Below are 20354 nucleotides of genomic sequence, written 5' to 3'. Positions count from 1 at the left end.
TGGCTGCTGACGTCCCTGTGGCCAGGGGCACTCGAGTCTTTCTGTGGTGGGTCCCAAAGAAACAGCAGCCTCCCCCCATCCCTGACACCGGCCTCATCCTTATCCAGGCCCACCATGGGGACCGGCCTGCCTGCCTGTCCTCTGAAGGGCACAGTCCTGAGGATGAGTGAGGGACAAACGGCAGTGCAGAACAGCCAAGCACCAGACCCCTCAACGGGACTCTTCCTGGAGGCTGGGGAACCTCAGGATTTCGAGTCCCTGACTGAGTGCAGTCTGGCGGCTCTGCCTGGACAACACGAGCTTTGATGGGCTGAGTGGCCATTAATCCCAATGGCCCTGCCCTCAATTTCTGACTCCCGTTCCCGAGGCAGAGTGGGCAGGTGATAGCAGACAGACACGAGCACATCGATGACCTGTTCCTGCTGATTGCGCCCTCACACGGTATCTGATTTGGCTTTTGCTGGAGGAGCCACAATTGGTCAATGGTGGAGCTGGGCTTGACCTTGACTCGCTTGACTCCAAGGTCAGTGCTCCTGACCCACAAGGGGACCATCAGCCCCTCTGTGCCTGGAGGATTTAGGTCAAAGCGGGGCCTTTTGTTACTGTCCGCTCTCCCCCTGGAAATAGTCTTAAGGAATTTACCTCTTGCTGCTGATTTCACGTGTTATTTTTGTGCGTGTGATAAAATACGCTGCACAGAATTTGCCTTCTCAACCTTGTTCCGGTGTTCAGTTCAGTGCATTACATACCTTCACACTGTTGTGCAGCCTCACCACCACGCATCCCGAGAACTCTTCTCTCATCTTCCCGATCTGGAACTCTGTCCCCGTTAAACACTAACTCCCCACCCCCTCCCCCAGCCCCTGGCAGCCCAATTCTACCTTGTGTCTCTGTGAATGTGACTCCTCTAGGGACGTCCTATCAGTGGAAAGAACATCATTATGTTTGAAAGACAGAATTTACTCAGCACACGTTGGCCGGGACTAGGGACATGCCCTCATGGAATTTCCCCGGGGGGCAGGTGGAGGTGAGCAGCCCTGGGTGGAGGTGTCCCAAGTGTCAGGTCCTCCTGCCTGAAGACACAGCCAGCCATCGGCCCATGCATCAGAGTGGCGGGGTCAAGATCGGGCCAAGAGTTGGCTCAGGGGAAGAATTGGCTGGCATGTGAATCCCATCTCTGCCTCATGCCTGGTCAGTGGCCTTGTGCCTCGGTTTCCCCATCTCCAAGAAGGGGATAGAACAGTACCTGCCTCTTGGGACTGTTGTGCAGACTAGATGAGCTGACATATATAAGGTGCTTGGAAGAGCTCCTGCCGCTGAGTAAGCCCCGACAGGAGCGTTGGCGTCCCTCCTTCTTGTCCTTTCTGTGCACGGCTCCTCATAAAGGCTGAGTTCGTGGTCCAGTGGGGCGAGTGGGCAGAACTTCCATGGGACACGCTCATTCCACGGGTATTGGGGAGCAGCCCAAGGAGTGGCTCCGGGGAGGTGACCGAGCTTCAGGCACTGCCCTCGAGGCCCGAGGGGTCTTTGCCACCTTCTCCCAGGCAGACACCGCGGACGCTGGGGTGGAGACGGTAGCCGCCCAAGCAGGGCAGGAGCTCCTCAGAGGGAAGGTGTTGGATCCCCAAGCAGCTCTGGCACCGCCCTCAGGGCCTGAGATCCCGATATCCCAAGTCAGCCTGTGGCCCCCAGCACACACAGGGCTCTTCCCACCCCCCGGGGGGCCTGGCCTGCACCAATTTGACTCAAGGAGGAAGATGGGCCCAGGAGAGGGCCCAGGGCCCTGGGGCCACCCTGCTGTGCTGCAGCCCAGGGCTGGGGTCTCAAGCTCCCCCGACAGGCCAAAATGCTGCCTGCAAAGGAGGCGGCTCCCAGAGGGCAGCCGGCCTCTGCGGTCCAGTCACCTGCCCCCTCCAAGCCCCGGGCCTCCATGCTGGCCTTGGTGCTCACTCGCGCCTGCCTGGCGTTGGGGGGAGGCCCTTCTCCACAGGCTGTGAAGGTGGGCTCAGCACTGGGGGAGGCCCAGGCCTGGCTCCCCTGCTACTCAAAATGTGCGCTGAGGACTGGTGCCGTCAGCATCCCCGGAGCCGCTTGGAACTGAGCCCAGCCCCACCAGCCCGGCTAGTCAGCACCTGGACGGTCCCGGGAGCCCCCAGGGACCCGGTGCACAAGGAAGTGTGACAAGTCTGGTCCGGAGCCCAGAGCCCAGTTCCCAAGAAGATGCCCCAGCAGTCGGTTGCTGCTGAGCCAGCAGCACTCCTCACTCAGAGAGCAAGCATCTCGCAGGAGGGAGGTGCAGCCCCGGGCTTTTAGAGCATGTGGATTCTGGAGGCAACTCCAGGTCCCCATCAGTCACGGAGCACACATGCCACCCGAAGCCTCCCAAAGCCCCCGTCGGGGTTGCTGCGTGTTGGCCCTGCTCGGGGGTTCCCACAGCATCCTCGAAGGGTCAAGCGGCGAGAAGGACGTGCCAGCGGGCTGTGGACAGCTCTTGTCCAGGGGCCGGGAGGCCCGGGCCTCTCCTTTTCCACCACCAGCCCCCCGAGAGGCCAGGAACCAAGGAGGATGACTGGGTTTATTTTAAACTTAAAATTGAAGGTTGCCCTTTAACAACAACAAAACGGTCCCCTCCAACTCTGGGCTGCCGAAGTTAGTGTCCTAAATAAGAAACCAGCAGACGCTCGTTTCCCGTGTGACTTTGGCGGGGAGGACGCCACAGCTGTGTGGAGCGATGTCCCTGTCCCTGCCTGTTCTCTGCCTCCATCCTCACCCAGCAGCCAGGGCAGGAGCTGACGCATCAGCGTGGGGTGCAGCTGCTCTCCAGCCTGCCTCCGTCTGTGGTCCTGGGACAGCTCTTTTATGGGATTTCTAAGTAAAAGTGATAACCTGCTCAGTTAGGAAATTTGAGGAAAATAAGAAGAAAAAATTAGAATAGTCATTTCGCCTCTCCGATACTATTTTAATTCGTGGAACATCCCTGTTTTAGCTAGGCCCAACTTCCTTTCCTTCCTCTTTCTCGAATGTGTTTATACAGCACTCGCATGTTGCTGAGCGTCTTCCTGTGGTTTTTGTTTCTTGTCTTCACCCGAGTCCAGTGAGCTGAGAAGGAAAGAAATCCTTATCTCCTTGGAACAGAGACAAGCACCGAAGTGGTTTGCCCAGGGCAGCCCGTGAATGAGTGGCCTTAAGATGGCCTTGCCCACCCAAAAAATTCTAGAACAGAACGTGGGTGTCGTGGGGTGTCTCTGATGACGCATGTTGTCCACTGAAAGGACAGTTACTAAAAACTAGGAGCACAGGCTGTTGGTTCATGAACTGGCCCCATGCACGGAGGGCAAGGAGAGACGGGAGAATGAGGTGGAACCCCTAGATGGGCAGGTGGCAGGTTTAACAACAAGGGGACTTACATACAAGGCTCGTCTTGGGTGCTGCAAGATGAGCAGAACTCCTCACCTCCAGCCACATCTTAAAAGTTTCTACAGAGGCCTCAGCTGGGTTCAGCCACATACACGGCCCGGATGCTCTCAGGAACACTTACTGTCTCCAGGCCGCGGCCTTGAAACGGCGCCCACCGTGGGCACCTTGGGCAGGACGTACATTCCAAGGGCGGGCCGAGTGAGGAGCCTCCGATGGCCCGGGTCCAGCTGACGGTCAACAGGCGGCCAGTCCTCTCGATGTCCTCCTACAGCACATGCTCCTGTGGAACGTGGAATCAGGTGGCGTCCACATTCCCAAGTTCACTCGGTGAATTCCCAGCCATGCCAGCTCTTTGGCTGCAAGACAGACGACGCCAAAACTGAGGGTCAGGCAGGGCTCGGTCTGCAGGGATGGCTCACCCTGCTCCACAGGGCATCTGCTGGGGCAGAACCTCCAAGACGGTCTCTCCTCCTCAGGCTGGGCGCCTCAGTGTGGATAACCCACCCACTGAAAAGAATTCCCTGGAATGCTTGTTAAATTTCAGGGTGGGCCTGGTGGCACAGGATTTAAGTTCACACACTACACTTTGTCTGCCCAGGGTTGGCAGGTTCAGATCCCAGGTGCAGACCTAGCACTGCTCATCAAGCCGTGCTGTGGTGGTGCCCACATAAAATAGAGGAAGATGGGCACAGATGTTAGCTCAGGGCCAATCTTCCTCACACACACACACACACACAAATTCAATTTCAGACCTACTGATTCAGGACTTCAGGAAGTAGGACCCAGCCATTTGCATTCTTAGGAAATTTCCAGAGAATTCTGAAGCCCAGGAAAGTTTGAAAACCACTGCTCCAGAAATTAAAGACTGCCCCAGACCCCTGCCCCCAGCCATGGCCTGACAGTGCACTCTGGAGTAGGTGCCCTCCTGACTTGCCTTCCTGGAACTTTGGGCAGCCTGTCCTCGGATGAGTCCTTGGCTCTCAGCCAGAGCTGGCTGCGTCATTTGTGGGCCTCGGTGCAAAATGAAAACGTGGAGCCCTGTTCTAAAAGCAGGAAAACCCTTTTTTCTCTCACTTTCTCTCATCATGATGCTTTTTATTTCCTTTTTAAGGTTGAACTCCCTTTGGCAGGAGGGTCCTTGTGAGTAGGTGCCCACTCACCGATGATGCCCTTTCTCCAGCTCTGGGACCTGTGGGTCAAAAGTGGTCATACCAGTCAGCAGAACTGCCCCGCCCCTGCCTTGTCCATGTCCTTCCAGAATCTTCCGGATCATTCCCACCTGCCTTTCTTTCCCAGCTCATTCCCAAGGCGGCAGCCTAGCCCTCCCTCGCCTGGGAAGTCCTGATTCTCAAGGGTTTGGATCCTGCTGGAGAAAGGTGGGACTGACTGACACATGAAGGCTTGGTGACCTGAGCGCAGGGAGGAGGCAGGACAGAGGGGACTCTGGGCGTGAAGGAGACAGAAAGCAAAGTCACGGAGGCTCTGGGCAGAGGGGACGGGGGACACGGGAGCAAGAATAAAAAGAGGGAAACACCTAGTAATTTTTATTGAACCTGAATTACACCACGCCCGTTCTTCCTGTCATGTACTGTCTTCGTGTGTGTGCGCTTCAGTTTTTTAGAGCAGTTTTAGGTTCACAGCAAAACAGAGAGGAAGGTACAGAGATTTCTCACACACCCCCCCCCCCCCACACACACACATGCACGGCCTCCCCCATTATCAGCATCCCCACCAGAGTGGGACTTGCAATGCGATGGGTGAACCTGCACTGACACCTTGTCATCCCCAGAGTGCAGAGTTCACCTGAGGGCCCTCTGGGAGCTGTGCGTTCTGTGGGTTTGGACAACTGTGTAAGGACGTGCATCCACCCCTGTAGCATCATACAGAGGTGTCACTGCCCTAAAAGGCCGCTGTGCTCCGCCTGCTCAGCCCTCCCACCCTGCGCTGTTTTTTAAGTTTTTTGTTTAATTAGGGGAAAAGAAAGGAGCAAGAAAAGTGTTTGCAATCGGCTTCTTGAAGGTGAGTTTTGCAATTCTCTCTGAAAGCAGGGGCAGGGAGCCGGGCCAGGCAGGTGAGAAACGGGCTTCCTGGCCTGTCAGCACCACCTGGAAGGAGACCGGGGAAGCACGGGGCGGGGGGCTGAGCCCAGGAGGCGTGGAGGTCAGGCATGTCCATTCCCCTGGTCATTCAGCCAGTCCCTGGGGGTGCCCGGATGTGCAGGCACTGGCAGCAAACCCGCAGACGAGTGAGGCGCACACTCTGCTCGCCCAAAGTCTAGGAGGGAAGGACGCATGTGAGGACCCGGGCGGGAGAAGGATGCCGGCCGAGCGCAGAGCCCGTGGGCGCTCGGGGGCCAGAGGACACTTCTGGTCGGGGACCCAGTGGCTCTGGAGAGAGGCCCCTTGAAGGGCTTGAACAGGCGGGGTGTGGGGGTGGGGCATGGGAGGCCTGGCCTGGCGCAGAGAGAGGGAGTACAGGGTGCGGGCTGCCCCAGTGCAGAGGGCTAATTGCCACAGGCAGTGGGGCCACTCCTGACCCCCACGGCGGACCGTGAGAAATGCATGAGTAAGTGCATTAGGGAGTCCGGAGAGCTGCAAACACTTGGGCTAGTTTCTGGTCACAGATGGAGTCATCGAAGGTCCTTGAGCATATCAGATAGCATATCAGAGCTGCACTCAACAAACATCCGAGCAGGGGAGCATAGGGTAGAGCAGAGACAGGAAGCCCCGTGAGGACATTAAATAGTCTGGGCAACAGGTAAGGAGGGTCTGAAGTGGGACGGAGAAGAGAGGAGCGATGGAGAGAGACAACTTGGCACTGCGTGTGATGGAAGCTGGGAAAGTCAGATTTGCAGTCTGGGTGATGGAGGAGGTGGTGCCCTGAAGGAAGCGGGAAAGCCGGGCAAGGAGCTGATCTGCTGGGTGGTAGAGCTCCTGGGTTCTATCTTGGTTGAGGTGCCTATAGGAGGCTTTTGCTGGCAACTAAAAAAATCCAACGCAGACCAGCTCATGCAAAAATGGGACATGTTAGCCCACATCGCTGAGAGTCCAGGAGTGGGAGCTTCACGCACAGCCAGATCCAGATACTCAAGGGACAATGTTAGAATGTCCATGTCCCTTCTCCCCATTCTGCTTTCTTGGTGTCGCTTTCATCCTCAAGGAGGGGCCCCTAGGGGGCAGCAATAGTGTCCCCAGCAGCACATCCTCATTTTCAACAGTTTAGCATACCCAGCTGCTGGTTCTAACGAGGGGCCCAGGATTTAATCTTTCTGGCCGGTCTGAGCCACATGCCCATCTCTGGGTCACATGCCATTCTTGGAGCAGTGGGCAAGTCAGATGTCCCTGAACTGCCTGGGTGGAAAGTTCTCCAGAGGAGAACTCAGGGGCTGCCACCAGGAGGAGGGGGAGGGTTTCTGGGCCCACTACAGACGTCCAGGTGGGGACGGCCGTAGCTTAGGGCACAGGTGAGAGCTAGAGCCGGATGTGAGTCACCAGGGACCTGCAGCTCAGGAGTGAATGAGATCCCAAACTGGGAGGGAAGCAGGGCTGGGGTGGGGGTGCTGGAGAGTGAGCCAGAAAGAGACACCATACCCAGGGAAGAAAGCCTCCGAGGAGAAGAGGATGAGAAGCTCCGAGAAGTAGCTGAGAACAGCGCTGCCAAACAAAGAGGGAGGCAGGTGACCGTGCCCAGTCCGGGACGGGCAGGATGAAGTCAGGCTGCCGGGTTTGGTGATGGCGCTGGCTGCCGCCCTACGGGGCAGGTGGTGGAGGCAGAAGCCTGATGGAAGGAGCTGGGACGTGGGGGTGGAGGTGAGGCTGTGAAGACAAGAGTTTGGCAAAGATGGGCAGGAGCCAGATAATACTGTCACCAGAGGGGACTACAGGGGCCTGGGGAGACTTCTAAGGGTAAAGGAAAAGAGCATGTTCTGGGTGAGGGAAATTCCTGCTCCCAGAGGGGAGGGATGCATTGCTAAGGCAGGGGTTGCCCAGGGTCCTGGAGGAGGGGAAGGAGAAGGAATTAAAAGCGCAGGCAGGAGGGATGACCTGGCTCTGACCAACAGGTGCCCCGTCCTCTGAGATGGGGACCCAGGGAGAGAGGAAAACGCAGGACGGTGACAGGGCGCTGGGAGGGGAGGAGGACCCTTGGGAAGCCCAGCTGAGGAGGCTGCCCTGTTTCAGCACAGGCGGAGATTACCTGCCAAGGACAAGGCTGGGAGCAGGAAGCTGCGGCAGCGGGGGTGCAGAGCAGCTACATGGAGACCCGGTGACAGGGACCAGCTGGGTCTGAGCCATGGTGACACAGGGGAGCACTGAGGACCCTGCTTAGCTTTGCAACACAAAATGCGGCTCAGTTCAGCCCTGTCTCACAGACCTCTGTCCATCTTGGAGTGTCCAGGGACAGGGCCTTTGGTCAGGGCCCCACAGCTAGTGCTTGAGGTCACCCAGGCCTGGGAGGGCAGGGAGGGCCCGGGGTAATCAGAGGAGAGGCAGTGAGCCCACCAGGGAGGGAAAGGCGAGCTGGCCCAGCAGCAGGAGGGGACCAGGCCCTGGGGGTGGCTGAGCTCTTCTGAAGGCAAACAGCGGGAACAGGCTGGCTGCCTTACGGCGGAGGGTGGGGTCCAGGCTGTCCTCCCGGCTGGGTGCTGGGGCTCTAGGGCTCTCCCTGCCGGCCATGAATCCTCGGCACGGGTATCTGATTGGCCTGGCCAGGTGGGCGGCCCCGGATCAATCAGCTGTGGTCAGGGACAGGAACTCAAGTCAGGACAGGGCCAACCCCTTGGTATTTGGATGTTTTCAGGGAGGGGAGGAGCAGAGTGAGAAGGCCAGCTGCTCAGAGGGGACTGTCCCGTTGGGAGAGGGGAGAGTGAGGGGGCACAGGACTGCAGAACTCACGTGAGGGCTGGAGCAGCTGGCCAGTGAAGCAGACCCAAAGGGCAGCTCTTGTCTTCACCAAAGACAGGCCAGCCCCACGGTCGGGGTCAGGGTCGGGGTCAGGGCCATGTCAGGGTCAGGCGTGAGAGCCATTTGATGTGGGTGCTTCACCCGCAGTCCCGCCCTCAGGTAGGGAGCTGGAGTCTGAAGCAGCTTTCCCCGGTCCCTGGGGGCAGAGGAACCGGGATGCTCTCCCCGCGAAGCAGCAGGAAGGCGCCTTCTTCTGTCCCCAAGAAGTGAATGACTCTGCGCTGATGATGCGGCCAGAGTGCATGTTGCAGTGCGACACAGACCCGGCCCAGAGTCGCCTGTCTCCGGAGAGCGGACGCCTCCCAGTGCCCATCCATCACCACGGGCGAGCGCTCGGCTGCGGAGGGCCACACCAGGACGAACTAAAGCTGGCACGCAGCCCGTGAGTCATCCCTGCCTGACACCTCCCATGGCCCCAGGGCCTTGGAGAATGACACCCAAACTCTACTTCCCAAACCTGGCCCAGCCCACCCTGTCTGCTGGGCCACCACACCCCTGAATGGCCACGCCCTCTTCTGCTCCGTCTTCTGAGGAACCCTCCAGACATCCTGACTCTGCAGGTTCTTCCCAGACCCGTTCTGCTTCCTTGGTCTCACCCTCTCCTGGAAGCCCTCCCTGACTGCTGTGGCTCTTCTCGGAAGATATTCACTTGGTTGTTATCATACATCGGAGTGTATTTGTCCTTTTTTCTCCAGTTTCTTTTCTTAGTTGAGCTGTGTCTCCTCGGCCATTCTGAAGGACAGGACAGAGGCAGTCACTGTTTCCTGTGTCCCCTCCAAACCTTAGCCCAGTGCCCTGCACATTTTAGCTTCTCAGTATCTGTATTTTCAGAGACGGAACAAGGTCCCAGTTGGCAGCCCCTGCAGGGCTGTGTGTCTGTGCAGTGGGTGGGGACACCAGGTGTGGGCCTCGTCCCTCAGGCGGGCCAGTGCCTGGCCTGGTGTTTGTGCCCAAGCCAAGCTGACGCAAGTTTTCCCTCAGTGACCCCTGCTGCCCCACGGAGCCCACTGTGGGCTCCGCAGAAGGTGGTGCTCTGCCTTGGCAGCTCCTGAGAGCCACCTGGGCACTGTTTAGATGGGGGGATGGGGGACCCTCCCCAGGACAATTTAATCAGAATCCCTGGGGTGGGGCTACACACTGGGAATTTTCAAAGCTCCCGGAGCCTTCCCCAGTGCCGAGGGCTGGGGCCCGCCATTGTTGGGTATCCTGGATGGTGTTGATACAGTGCAAAGCTTACAGGATTTGGAGCCAAAGAGCCCCACTCTCTGCGTGCGATTGGGCTCCTCCGGACCTCGATGTCTTTATCTCCAAAATGGGTATAAAAGGCCCATCCCCAGAATGCAAGCTGCATACAGAGCTCCAGACAAGTAGGAGCCCCTAAAGTGACAGTCCCCAGCCATCTCAAGTGCTTATGGCTGTCGCTGAGAGACCCTCCATCTCCCACATCCAGGGACATGTGGGGACAACGAAGCCCTTTCAAAAGGGTAGAGTGACTCAGATGATGGCCTCTGTAGTCATTTCACAGAGTTGGGACAGGAAAAGTCTTAGTTTTCCTTCTGCTTCTAGGGAAAAGGAGTCACAGGCTCCCTCACTTGACCTAAGTGCTTCTATATGTTATACAAAATTCTCACCTATTAGCTATTCACTTTAGAACTTTCGCTTTTCTAAAAGGCAGTGGGAGACCCCGGCGGGGGAGGCGGGTGCCGGGCCAGCGTGTTGTGAGGCCCGGGCTGAGCCTCTGTGGGTGGTTCCTGGCAGCACTCCTCGCCAGGCCGGGAGGGGCCGTGGGCTGTAATGAGAACCCCGCTACTGTCCCTTCCTCTCCCCAGGTCCGCACTGTCTGCGGGAAGCAGCGAGTCCCTCCACCGGCGGCTGTGCAAGAAGCAGCGGCAGAGCGTCATGGATCTCCTCTGAGTCCGGGTCGTTTGACGAGGTCCTCTGCATTGTCTCACACCACGGTAGTGGCGACAGCTGGGAAATTCGGCCCAGAGTTCAATTTTTTATTGATGCTAGAGAGAGGCTCACCAAGAAGCCGCTTAGAGTTCTAAATGGAAGGAGTGCCTCATAGTTTCAAGAGTTTGGAGGTTGCAAATATTACATGTTTATCTGAAGACAAAATTAACCGGCTGGTGAGGTAAGGAAGGACAGTTAAATGGGACAGATGGTACTTCTTAAATTCTTAGTCAAAGCCCTTAACCACGTCTCTACTTGAGGTTACAGTGAAGGGAACTCTGCCTGCGATGGACTGAGCTGTGTCCCCTGAATCCAGCCCCAGCACCTCAGAACGAGACTGTACTTGGAGACAGGGCTTTAAAGAAGTACCTAGTTAACCCGAGGCTGTTAAGTGGCCCTTCTCCCATCTGACTGGTGTCCTTATAAGCAGCGGAAACCTGGACACGCAGAGACACCAGGGACGTGCGTGCACAGAGGAAGGACCGGGGAAGACGGAGGGAGCAGGCAGCATCGAGCCCAGGAGAGAGGCCTCAGAAGAAACCAACCCTGCTGGCGCCTTGATCTTGCACTTCCAGCCTCCAGACTGGTGAGGAAACATACTCCTGTCATTTCAGCCCCCGGCCCATGGTACTTTGTTAGGGCTGCTCTAGCAAACAAACACGCCACCCTGGCCTGATTTTGTGAGTACCTACCACCACTAACTGACAAGTGGATTACTGCAGGGTTAGTGGAGGAGACAGAAAATGGAGTTTCATGGACTCCTGCTTGCAAATCACGTAGCAGAGGGCCGGGTACAAAGGAAGCACTCAGTAAATGTTGGGGCTGTACCTAGCATTACTATGAAATGGTTACCTTGATACTCACAAGAGGGAACATGGCCCACGGTCCAAGGACTGCGCCAGGTGTTATAAATCAAGTCGACAAATCTCTGTGGCCCCACAGTGCCCAAACTGGGTGTGTAACGGGCTGTGTTCCTCACACTGTCTTTTTCTCACATTTCATTAAACATATCTTTATAGAATTCAGAAAATGAGAAAGTGTGGTTTTGTTTGTTTTTGAAAGGCAGGAAATTCCCCTGGCCTATAACTAGACACCTGTGACTTGAACTCTCCTTGGGGTGGGAGTATTTATCCATTCAGAGGAGGTTTTTCGACTCTGGGTGCCTAGCTGTAAAATGGACACCAACAGTCTGCTTGCCCATCTCAAAGGCAAACGCCCTGTGGACGGCAGAGTGAGGAAGCAAGGAGAACAGGGTTCAGCTGCCACACTGGGCCACCCTCATAACCCCCACTAGCTGTGTGGCCTTCATCAAGGCATTTGGCATCTAGAATGTGAGGGGATTTGACAGAGGAGCTTTTAAGGCCTCTTCTGATTCCCCCATTCAACTTCCCTGATCAGAGAATAGGGTTGCCCAACTCCTATGCTCTGGGCTCTATCAGGAACCAGACAATCTCTGAGAATTGTGCCTCTTCTCACTTTAGTGTTGTGCAGCTCCAAGTTCACCCTTCATTGGCAGCTTTGAAAAAACGGACCTGGGCCCTTTAAATGTTTGCCCTTGCTGGCTGCACAGTGTTAAATTCCGTCAGCAGAGGGCAGTGGGGAGACCCTGGAGGAGGAGAGGTTCCTTATGCTCACTGGGCTGACTCCTGCAGGGCTCGGGCATCCCCAGGGCCAGGCTCCTGCAGCGTGGTGGGCAGCCGTACCCAGCAGCCAGTGCTTCCTTGGCATCCCCCTCAAATGGTGTGTAGCAAGCTTCCTCCAGTAAGGCAATTCCCGGGAACAGCGGAGCCTAGTCCCTCAGAGGCTGGATTTCCAGCAAGCCCTGCCAGTGTGGCACCAACAGCAACCTGTCAGCCATTCAGGGAGTTGCAGCAGAGCTGTCTCACAGGAGATGACCTCAGCCCTGGGGTGGGGGGCTCTCCCTCCAGTGCTCCATCTCAGCCCCGGGGGAGTAGCTGCTCCTTGCATCTTTTATTCCTGTATTATTTAGAGTCCCCTTTACTTCTTACTAGCCAATCCCTCATTATTCTAACCCTGTTATAGTCACATCAAACTTACCCTGTTTAAATTAACATAGGGGTCCCCCTCTCTTGGCTGGACCCTGATTGACACAGAGTTGGTACCAGGAGTTGTCCCAGGAGACAGACCCACAAAGATGGGATTTGGGAATTAGTTTGTTGGTGCCTTTGGGCCTGAGAGCTCCTTGCCAGTGGGAAATGGGACGCTAGTAAGACAGACTTGTCATATCAAGAGGAGCCTTATTTCAATCCTTTGTAGGTTGCTAATAAAGAAACCCCTCCAGACCCAGACAGGGCCCAGGCTCCCAGAGAGACAGCAGGCACAGCCCTTCCAAGGGGCAGCTGGGGATTTCAGCTGTGACCTTGGGGAAACTGGAACCATTTCTGGTTGCAGGAATCTAGGCATTGCAGAGAGTCCTAGAAATGGGTCTAAGTGGCCTCAGAGCCCTGGGCGTCAGCAGGGTCTGCTTGGGAGATGGCATAACCCTGGGCACGGGACCCGAGAATGCCCCAGTTGGGGCTACTAGGCAGCTCAGCTCAGGCTCGCCCACTTTTGGAGCACTGAGCACTGGAATCTGTCACACGCCTAGGGTACCCTACTTCTGTCGCAGACGGTCTGAAACCTAGGATGGCTATCTAGATAAGAAAGATGCTTCTGGTCCTCAGAGCATCAGAGAGCCAGTGGGGCTTTCTTCGGTCTGGCCGGCTTCCTCAAAATGCCTCCCAGGTCAGTATCCCTCAGAATGCCCTGTATCCCGGCAGCATCCGCATCACCCACCTGGGAACCTACCAGCAAAACACACACTCAGGCCCCACCCCAGACCTAGGGACTCAGAATCTCGGCAGTGGGCCTGGAAGTCTGTGTGTTAACAAGCCCTCCAGGGGACTCTGATGTGCCTGGAAGTGTGACAATGACACGGGAACTGATCCTGATACTCCCTACCTAAAAGTCATTTAGTGGCTCCCCATCAGCTAGAGAGGCTCATCCCCACCCCCGCCAGTGAGTCTCAAACTTCGATTCACTTGTAGAGTCTGTTCTAAAACGCAGGCTCCAGACGCAGCTCCTGGAGAGCTCCGCTCTGCTTTAGGTGACTCCCACGCATGGGGCGCACAGGCCACACCTGAGATGCCCTTTCTCTGTGAATCTGTCTATGCTCGTGAAAATCTGTGTCACTCTCAGCTGTCGTCTGCTCCATCGCCTCTTCTTTGTCATTCCTCAAATACAGCGTGTCCTTGCCCCTGCTCCTTCCTGGGACCCTAATGTCCTCCTTGCCTTTTCCTCCTTCTCTCCACAATTCCCACTCTGAACTTGGAGGCTCAGCTCAGAGAGCATCTCCTCCTGAGGCCGCTCTCCTCCTCCCTCCCCATTCTCACCCCCAGCCCCAAATGCACTCTGCGCAAGGCCACAATATGGTAGTTACAGGCCCAGCTAGTGTGATGACGGGGACTGTCTTAAGTGTCTTTGATGCTCCAGGGCCAGGCACTCAGCAAGAGATTCATACTTGTTTGTACCTTTCAATTCAATTTATTTCAGTCCAATTCAGTTCAATGCACTTCAACTAATGATTCCTGTCTGCATAACAGAAGAGCCCGGGAGCCATTTTGAGCACCTGTAACACGTGGCAGCCAGGCCTCTGCGAGTCGGCCGGAAGGACCCCATGTGCTGTCAGACGGGTTTCCTTGTGCGCCCGTGGAGCATTCTTCAGCTCGGCCCCAGCTCTTCCTCTGCCGAGGCCCAGGGATGGCTGAGGTGCCCAACCCTTTGTGAGGCCCCTCCCCGCTTAGCTCATCTTTCAACGTTTCCTTCAGATGAGCCTGGGAGCTGCGAAGGTGTGTGCTGCCACCACCATGTCACAGGTGCTCCTGAGCTCACCTCGCCTGCAGCCATCTGTCTCCTGACCTCAGTCACCATCTACACAGTGGAGCAGGAGCAAGCTGGACTGCACAAGCTCCAGCGTGGGCCACACAGTTCATCCAGTCCTCGCTGGTGGGGACCCACATCCCCATCCTACTGGCTGGCAAAGGAGCCTGATTTCCTGGGAAATCTCCACCCAGAAACAATGCACAACAGCCATTACTCATAAGCCACAAAGCCCTGGTCACGCAGCCATTCCCAGCGGTGACTTCACAGCAGGAGCCAGTGGAGGAGCCAGCCAAGTGGTTTGGTGCTGTCCTAAGTTTCACAAATAGCAAAACAGCGCAGAAAGGATGGCCGGTCTCCGGGAGCCGCACGTCCAGGGGTTTCCTGCAGCAGCCTCGAGGAGTGTGCAGCCCTGGCCCGGAGACCATGCACGCAGAGCTGCAGGAGAGGTCTGAGGACAGCATCAGTGTGTCTCCCTCCTCCTGCGTCTGAAACAACAAAGGGAGACAGTGATCCCCTGAGAGGCCTCAGGATGGCCCTTGAGTCACTTCCCTACCGGGCTGTGCAGTGGGGGCGGGACAGCGGCAATGGGCCAAGGGCCCGTCCTACTATGACAGACACTTCAGGCTGCCCTTTCAAGTCCAAATATGTCACATGATGAAAGACCCAGAAAACCTCCCCTCACTCCCAGCCTTCCTCCCATGAAGGAACAAATGGAAAAATCTAGGATTGGGGTTCAAAGTTTTTAAAAGTAGTCCATTCTGTGATTCTCAAAAGCAAGATAAATACCGTGCCTCTTTACTGAGATTTAGTCATGCTTCAGTGAGAATCTGGCATAAAAAGAAATCCAAAAACTTAGCCATGCTCCATGCATAAAGCAAAAAACCCCACAAAGACTCATCTGGAGAGATTTGGGGGTTTTAGCTTTGTAACTGAATCAGCTCCCAAATAGTCTCATTCATTCTTTCATTCACTCAGCAAATATCAAATAGTAAGCACCTCCTCTGTGCCTGGCCCTGGCTGGGTGCTGGGGCTGCCACGGCGAGCAAGACGTGGTCCTTGCTCTCCTGGAACGTGTGGCAGTGTAGGGAAGACAGATACACAACCACCAGGATTCAATCAAGTCAATGTGAACGGAGCACTAACGCAGGGCATGATGGGAACAGACACCTGACCTAACAGTGGGTGCCTGGGGGTGGCAAGGGCTCCTAAGAAAGCTTCTTTCAAAAAGGTGACACGAAAACTGAGGTTGAAAAACTAAAGAGCCCACCTTTCCCAAGTCATCAGTATCAACGTCACAACAACTGGACAAGCCAGTAGCGTGGGGTGCCTCTGGGATTTGCTGCACTGAGGAGGGTCCTGCATCACTTCTGTGCTGTTCCTGCCGGCGAGGTTTAATCTGAATCTGTTCACGAGGAAACAGTGCGCAAGCTCTAGCAAAGCAACCAGCCTGTACTCCTTAGAAATGCCAGCATCCTGAAGGACGGAGGAAATGTGTCAGATGAAAGGAGCTAAGGAGACACGACAACTAAGTGCGATGCGTGATCTTGGACTGGCTCCAGAACCAGGAAAGAACAGCTGTAATGGGCATTACTGAGATGAGCAGTGAAATCCGGCCACAGCCGGTGGAGTAGAAAACAGTGCGTCCATGTGAAAGGTCCCAATTTTGGTAACTGTGATTTGGTTATGTAAGAGAATGTGTTTGCTCTTAGGAGGTAATCGCTGGTGTATTCAGGGGCAAAGGAGCACGATGTCTGCAATCCACTTGCAAATAGATCAGAAAAAATGTACACTCACGCGCTGCACAGTGATGTTTCGGTCAAAGACGGACCACATTATACGACAGTGGTCCCATAAGGTTAGCACCGTGTAGCCCAGGTGTGCAGTAGGCTGCACCATCTAGGTTTGTGCAAGTGCACTCTATGATGTTCGCATAACGACGAAATCGCCTCATGACGCATTTCTCAGACCACATTCCCCTCGTTAAGCGACGCACGACTGTATGTGTGTGGCCAAATGCTAACAATTAATGATCCGGGTGAAGGTGAAGGGTGTGGGGAGTTTCTTTATACTATTTTGCAACTTTCCTGTAAGTTCAAAATTATATCAAAATTCAAAGCTCCCCCTAAACCAGGTGCTTGACAGCAGGTCAGGGCAGGGTGTCAGCGTCTCCCATATAGGAGCGGACCGGGCAAGGGCCGGGAGGTGGCGACGCGTGTGGTGCGCAGGGAATGAGCAGCTCAGCTGGAGTAAAGCTTCCAAGCAGGGACCAGTGGGCTCAGGTTCGAAGGTCAGGCGGAGGCAAAGAGCAGAGGTTTGGATCCGCGTCCCGCAGGCTGTGGGGAACTGCCAAAAGGTTTTAAGCAGGGGAGAGCAACAAGGAGCAGAGGGCCATCTTCCGATGATCAGGGCAGCTCGTGGGGGCGAGTCTGAAGGGTCTAGACTGGGTCACAGCTCGCAGCCCTGCAGGCAGCGGCTGCACCACAACCAGACGGGGCTGCAGCATTTGTCAAGTGCTTGCTTGCCACGCAGGAACTGAGCAAAGAGCTTCCAGCACCTCCAGGATGAGGGTGAGAGGCAGGGCAGGGTAAAGGGCAGAGAAGAGCTGGATTTAAGACTGTTATGGGGCCGGAGGATGGTGGGGACCTGTAAAAAGGACATTTCCTGTGGAAGTGATGGCACCAACTGGGAGAGAGAATCCTGGAGGAGAAAGTGATTTAGGGGAGGAAAACGAGCAATGCCCATACTGAGTGGGAGGTGCCTTTGGGACACGGGGTGTTTGGCTGGACAGGCCTGCGCCTCCAGGAGAGGTCCAGGACTGGCAGAGCGGATGCACAGGACTCCTGGAGTCAGACTGCCTGTGTCCAAATCCCGGGTGGCCTTACTCTCTCTACAAGCTAGGTGACCGTGGGAAGTTGCTTTATCATTCTGTGCCTCAGTTTCTTCAGCCATAACATGGTGATACGAGAATCCACCTCAAACAGGGCTGGTTGCCCTGAGAAGGAAATGAGAGAACACAAGTGAAACGCTTAGAAGAGTCCCTGGATCACAGGAAGGGCTCAAAAGGGTCAGCCACCGCCACCGCCACTAATTTCAGTTGGCCTCTCAGGCATCCAACAAGAGGGTAGGAAACAATAGGAAGGGGCAAGTAAAGTAGCCCCATGTCTGTAGAAGGCAAGGAGCCTGTTCAGGTCCAGGCTAATGGCCGCCGCCTGCGGCGCATGTGCCGTCCTGGCATACAGCTGGTTGAGGGCTTCCCGGGGGCAAGCAGGGCAGATGGGCGCATGACGTCGCAGCCAGGGAGTGCCTTCAGAGGCCTGGGGAAGGTGTGGCAGCATGGTTTTGGGAGTACCAGTGGTGCTTATTAAAATGCAGATTTCTGAGCCCCAGCCCAGAGCTAGAGTCCAAAGCTTTGGGGATGGTGCCCCAAACTCTGCTTCAGGCAAGCCTCCTCCGGCCCCACCTCTCCCTGGCCCCCACCCCCATCTCATGGGCAACTAAGTTTGCAAATGCTGCCTAAGAGCAAGAAATAAGTGTCAAAGTAAGGCATTGTGCAGGGAGAGTCCTAAAGGCAACTATTTTCACCCTTTATCTCAAGTAATCATTTTGGACCCTTTCATTTATATTATTCAATAACATGTAAGGTTTATGTGCCCAAACAATTCCCATTATCTTAATAAATACTGGCAGTCTTCCCTTGAAAACAAAAATACTCTATGGGAATATTTTAGGAAAAAAAGATCCACGTAGCTTGAGGTGGTTATTATTTTTACATTAGCCTGAATAAAAGATGATTTCTGACGAAGGAAAGAGAGAGAGATCTCTTCAAATACATAAAGGGCTGTCCTAAGGGAGGGAAAGGAGGCTCTTCCTACGATGATCAGGGCGCAGAACTAGGACACAGACCACAAGGAAGCTCATTTGGATTCAAGAAAGAACGAATAAAAGTTGGGCTGTTCAAAGACGCAAAGGGCCACCTGGCCAGGCGGAGGGTCCATACGGGCTCGCGCACTGGCAGGAGAGCCCTGCACTGGGCAAAAAAACGCTGGACTGGGCGACTCCTAAGGTTCTTTTCAACGCTAATATTATATGAGGCTCTATTTAGTACAGGGAAAAAAAAGAGGACAACACCTTTTATGTTTCAGAGTTCTAGGGAAAAAAGTTGCAGATGATGGTTTTTAGTTGGCTGACAAATGAACGTTGCTTATGTAATGCGGAAGAGCATTCCAAGCAGTGAAAATTAGGTTCCTCTGGGCCAGGCATTGGGAGCTTTTCTACATGCAATATCTTTAAAACTTCAACGAAACACCTGACATACAGTGAGAGGCTTTGTAAATATTCACTGAGTAACTCTAGGCAGTATTATCCCCATTTTACAGATGGAGAAACAGACTGAGACCAGGTAGGTGCCTTGTCTAAGGTTACCCAGCTACTAAGTGGGTGAGTCTTGATTCCAACAAGAGCTAACTCCAACAGCTATTAACCATCACACTCCTGATGTCCAGTGAGCGGAAATACCTGCTTAGTCTTCCGGAACAAACATGCGTGTGTGTTTATGTCTGGACAGGACGGAGGCAAGCAGAGGGGGGCGGGGCTTTCTCCGCCCTCTGAAACCCTGTTCCTCTGGGAGACAAGATGACCCCAGAGAACCCATTCTAAGTGTGGCCAGCCAGCGCTACCGGTGACCCACAGGGGTGACTCTTACAGCATTCACCTTTCTACTGACATGATCACTCAAATAACTTAAAAATCTAAATCATTTCATTGACGTCTTAGCAAGAGCACCGTTTTCACTCTAATTTGAGGTTTACTTTCGGGGTGGGGAGTGGAGCACAGGCATGCAGAGGTTAGCTGGGTTGCACTGGTTGGAAGAGGTAGTTTGCTTTAGGAGAGAACAATTCCTAATACAGTCTTGTCTCCTCGATCCTTCTGCACCTTTCTGGCAATGCCAAAGGGCAGCCCTGGGAATGGGCAGTTCACTGCTGTGCCCACCACGAGCAGCAGAGGGCAGCAAAACACACCTCTGCGGACGGGTATCAAGAGAGCCCGGGGGTAACGGTTACGCTTCAAAATGTTTTCATATCATTTGGAGAAATCTTGAAGAGGAGGAAATACTACTAATTTAAAATTATGAAACGGAAAATACAGACACAAGTAATGAACTATTCCCTTATAAGAAACTTAGTAATGTGTTGTTAGAAAGTCTCCATGACACAGCTAGTCTCTTGACTTGAAACACAACTTAAACGGGGCTTGCACTTCAATAGTTTTCTTTGGTCCCTTTCCTCTTGGTGCTCCTGTAATGGCCAGTGGGCAACTTCTGTGCACCTATGACAGCTTATTTAGTTGTTTCAACTTGGTGTAATTCGCTTAAGCTTGTCATTATGCGTTTCAGGAAAAAATATTTAAGGTTACAAGTCAGGAACTAACGTTTCGTTTTGAAGCTCCGGCTGGGATCTCTCTACTGTTTCACTTTCTTTTCTAGAACTCCCCTAAGGGATTTCACATGACCACTCTAACAGCAACTCCCAGGCGCTAGCCTGCAGTTTCCTTACTTTTGTCTTGGTAAATGCTTCCAAGTGGAGTGGCCATGTACAACCAAGAAGCCATTTCAACCTCAACCTCTTCTCTGAAACCCTCCACGTGCACCAGCCCACCGGGGCAGCCCAGAAGTCTCGTGCACATCTGCACACGAGCCCGAGACTTGGGCATGCGTGAATCCAAAGCACAGCGATTCAACCTGCTGTTTTCTCCTGGCTTTTCAGTACATGGTGACAGGTGCCTCTGGAGAACTTCCATACTATGAGGGAGGCAGCAGAATCATGTGAAGGCTCTGGACACAGACAAGCCTGTGTTCCAACCTCAGCTTCGCCACTGAACAGCTGAGTGATTTTTAGTGAGTTATTTAACTTGTGTATTTAATCTCATTTGCAAAATGGGGATGTACCTACTTCACTGTATGGTTGATGATTAAATAATTCATATTTATTAAACAACTACTATGTGCCAGGTACTGTTTTTAGACTGGGTGATCCAGTGACTTACACAAGACAAAATTCTTTTTTTTTTTCTGAGAAAGAGTTGCCCTGAGCTAACTTCTGCTGCCCATCTTCCTTTTTTTTTCCTTCCTCAAAGCCTCAGTAC

The 20354-nt window shown here is 54.4% G+C and overlaps 1 protein-coding gene across 1 annotated transcript in view; it reads right to left on the bottom strand.

The window, feature by feature from the left end:
- Positions 1–13858: 13858 nt before the first annotated feature.
- Positions 13859–20354, bottom strand: part of SSR1 (signal sequence receptor subunit 1) — a 42822-nt gene continuing 36326 nt past the window's right edge. Inside the window, exon 9 of the mRNA XM_046639645.1 lies at positions 13859–14698. Coding sequence (XP_046495601.1) covers positions 14674–14698 — 25 coding nt within the window. The 3' untranslated portion in view covers positions 13859–14673. The remainder of the gene's footprint in view (positions 14699–20354) is intronic.

Source organism: Equus quagga, chromosome 15 (genome assembly GCF_021613505.1).
Source record: "Equus quagga isolate Etosha38 chromosome 15, UCLA_HA_Equagga_1.0, whole genome shotgun sequence".
NCBI lineage: Eukaryota > Metazoa > Chordata > Mammalia > Perissodactyla > Equidae > Equus > Equus quagga.
This window is presented reverse-complemented; position numbering and strand designations above follow the sequence as displayed.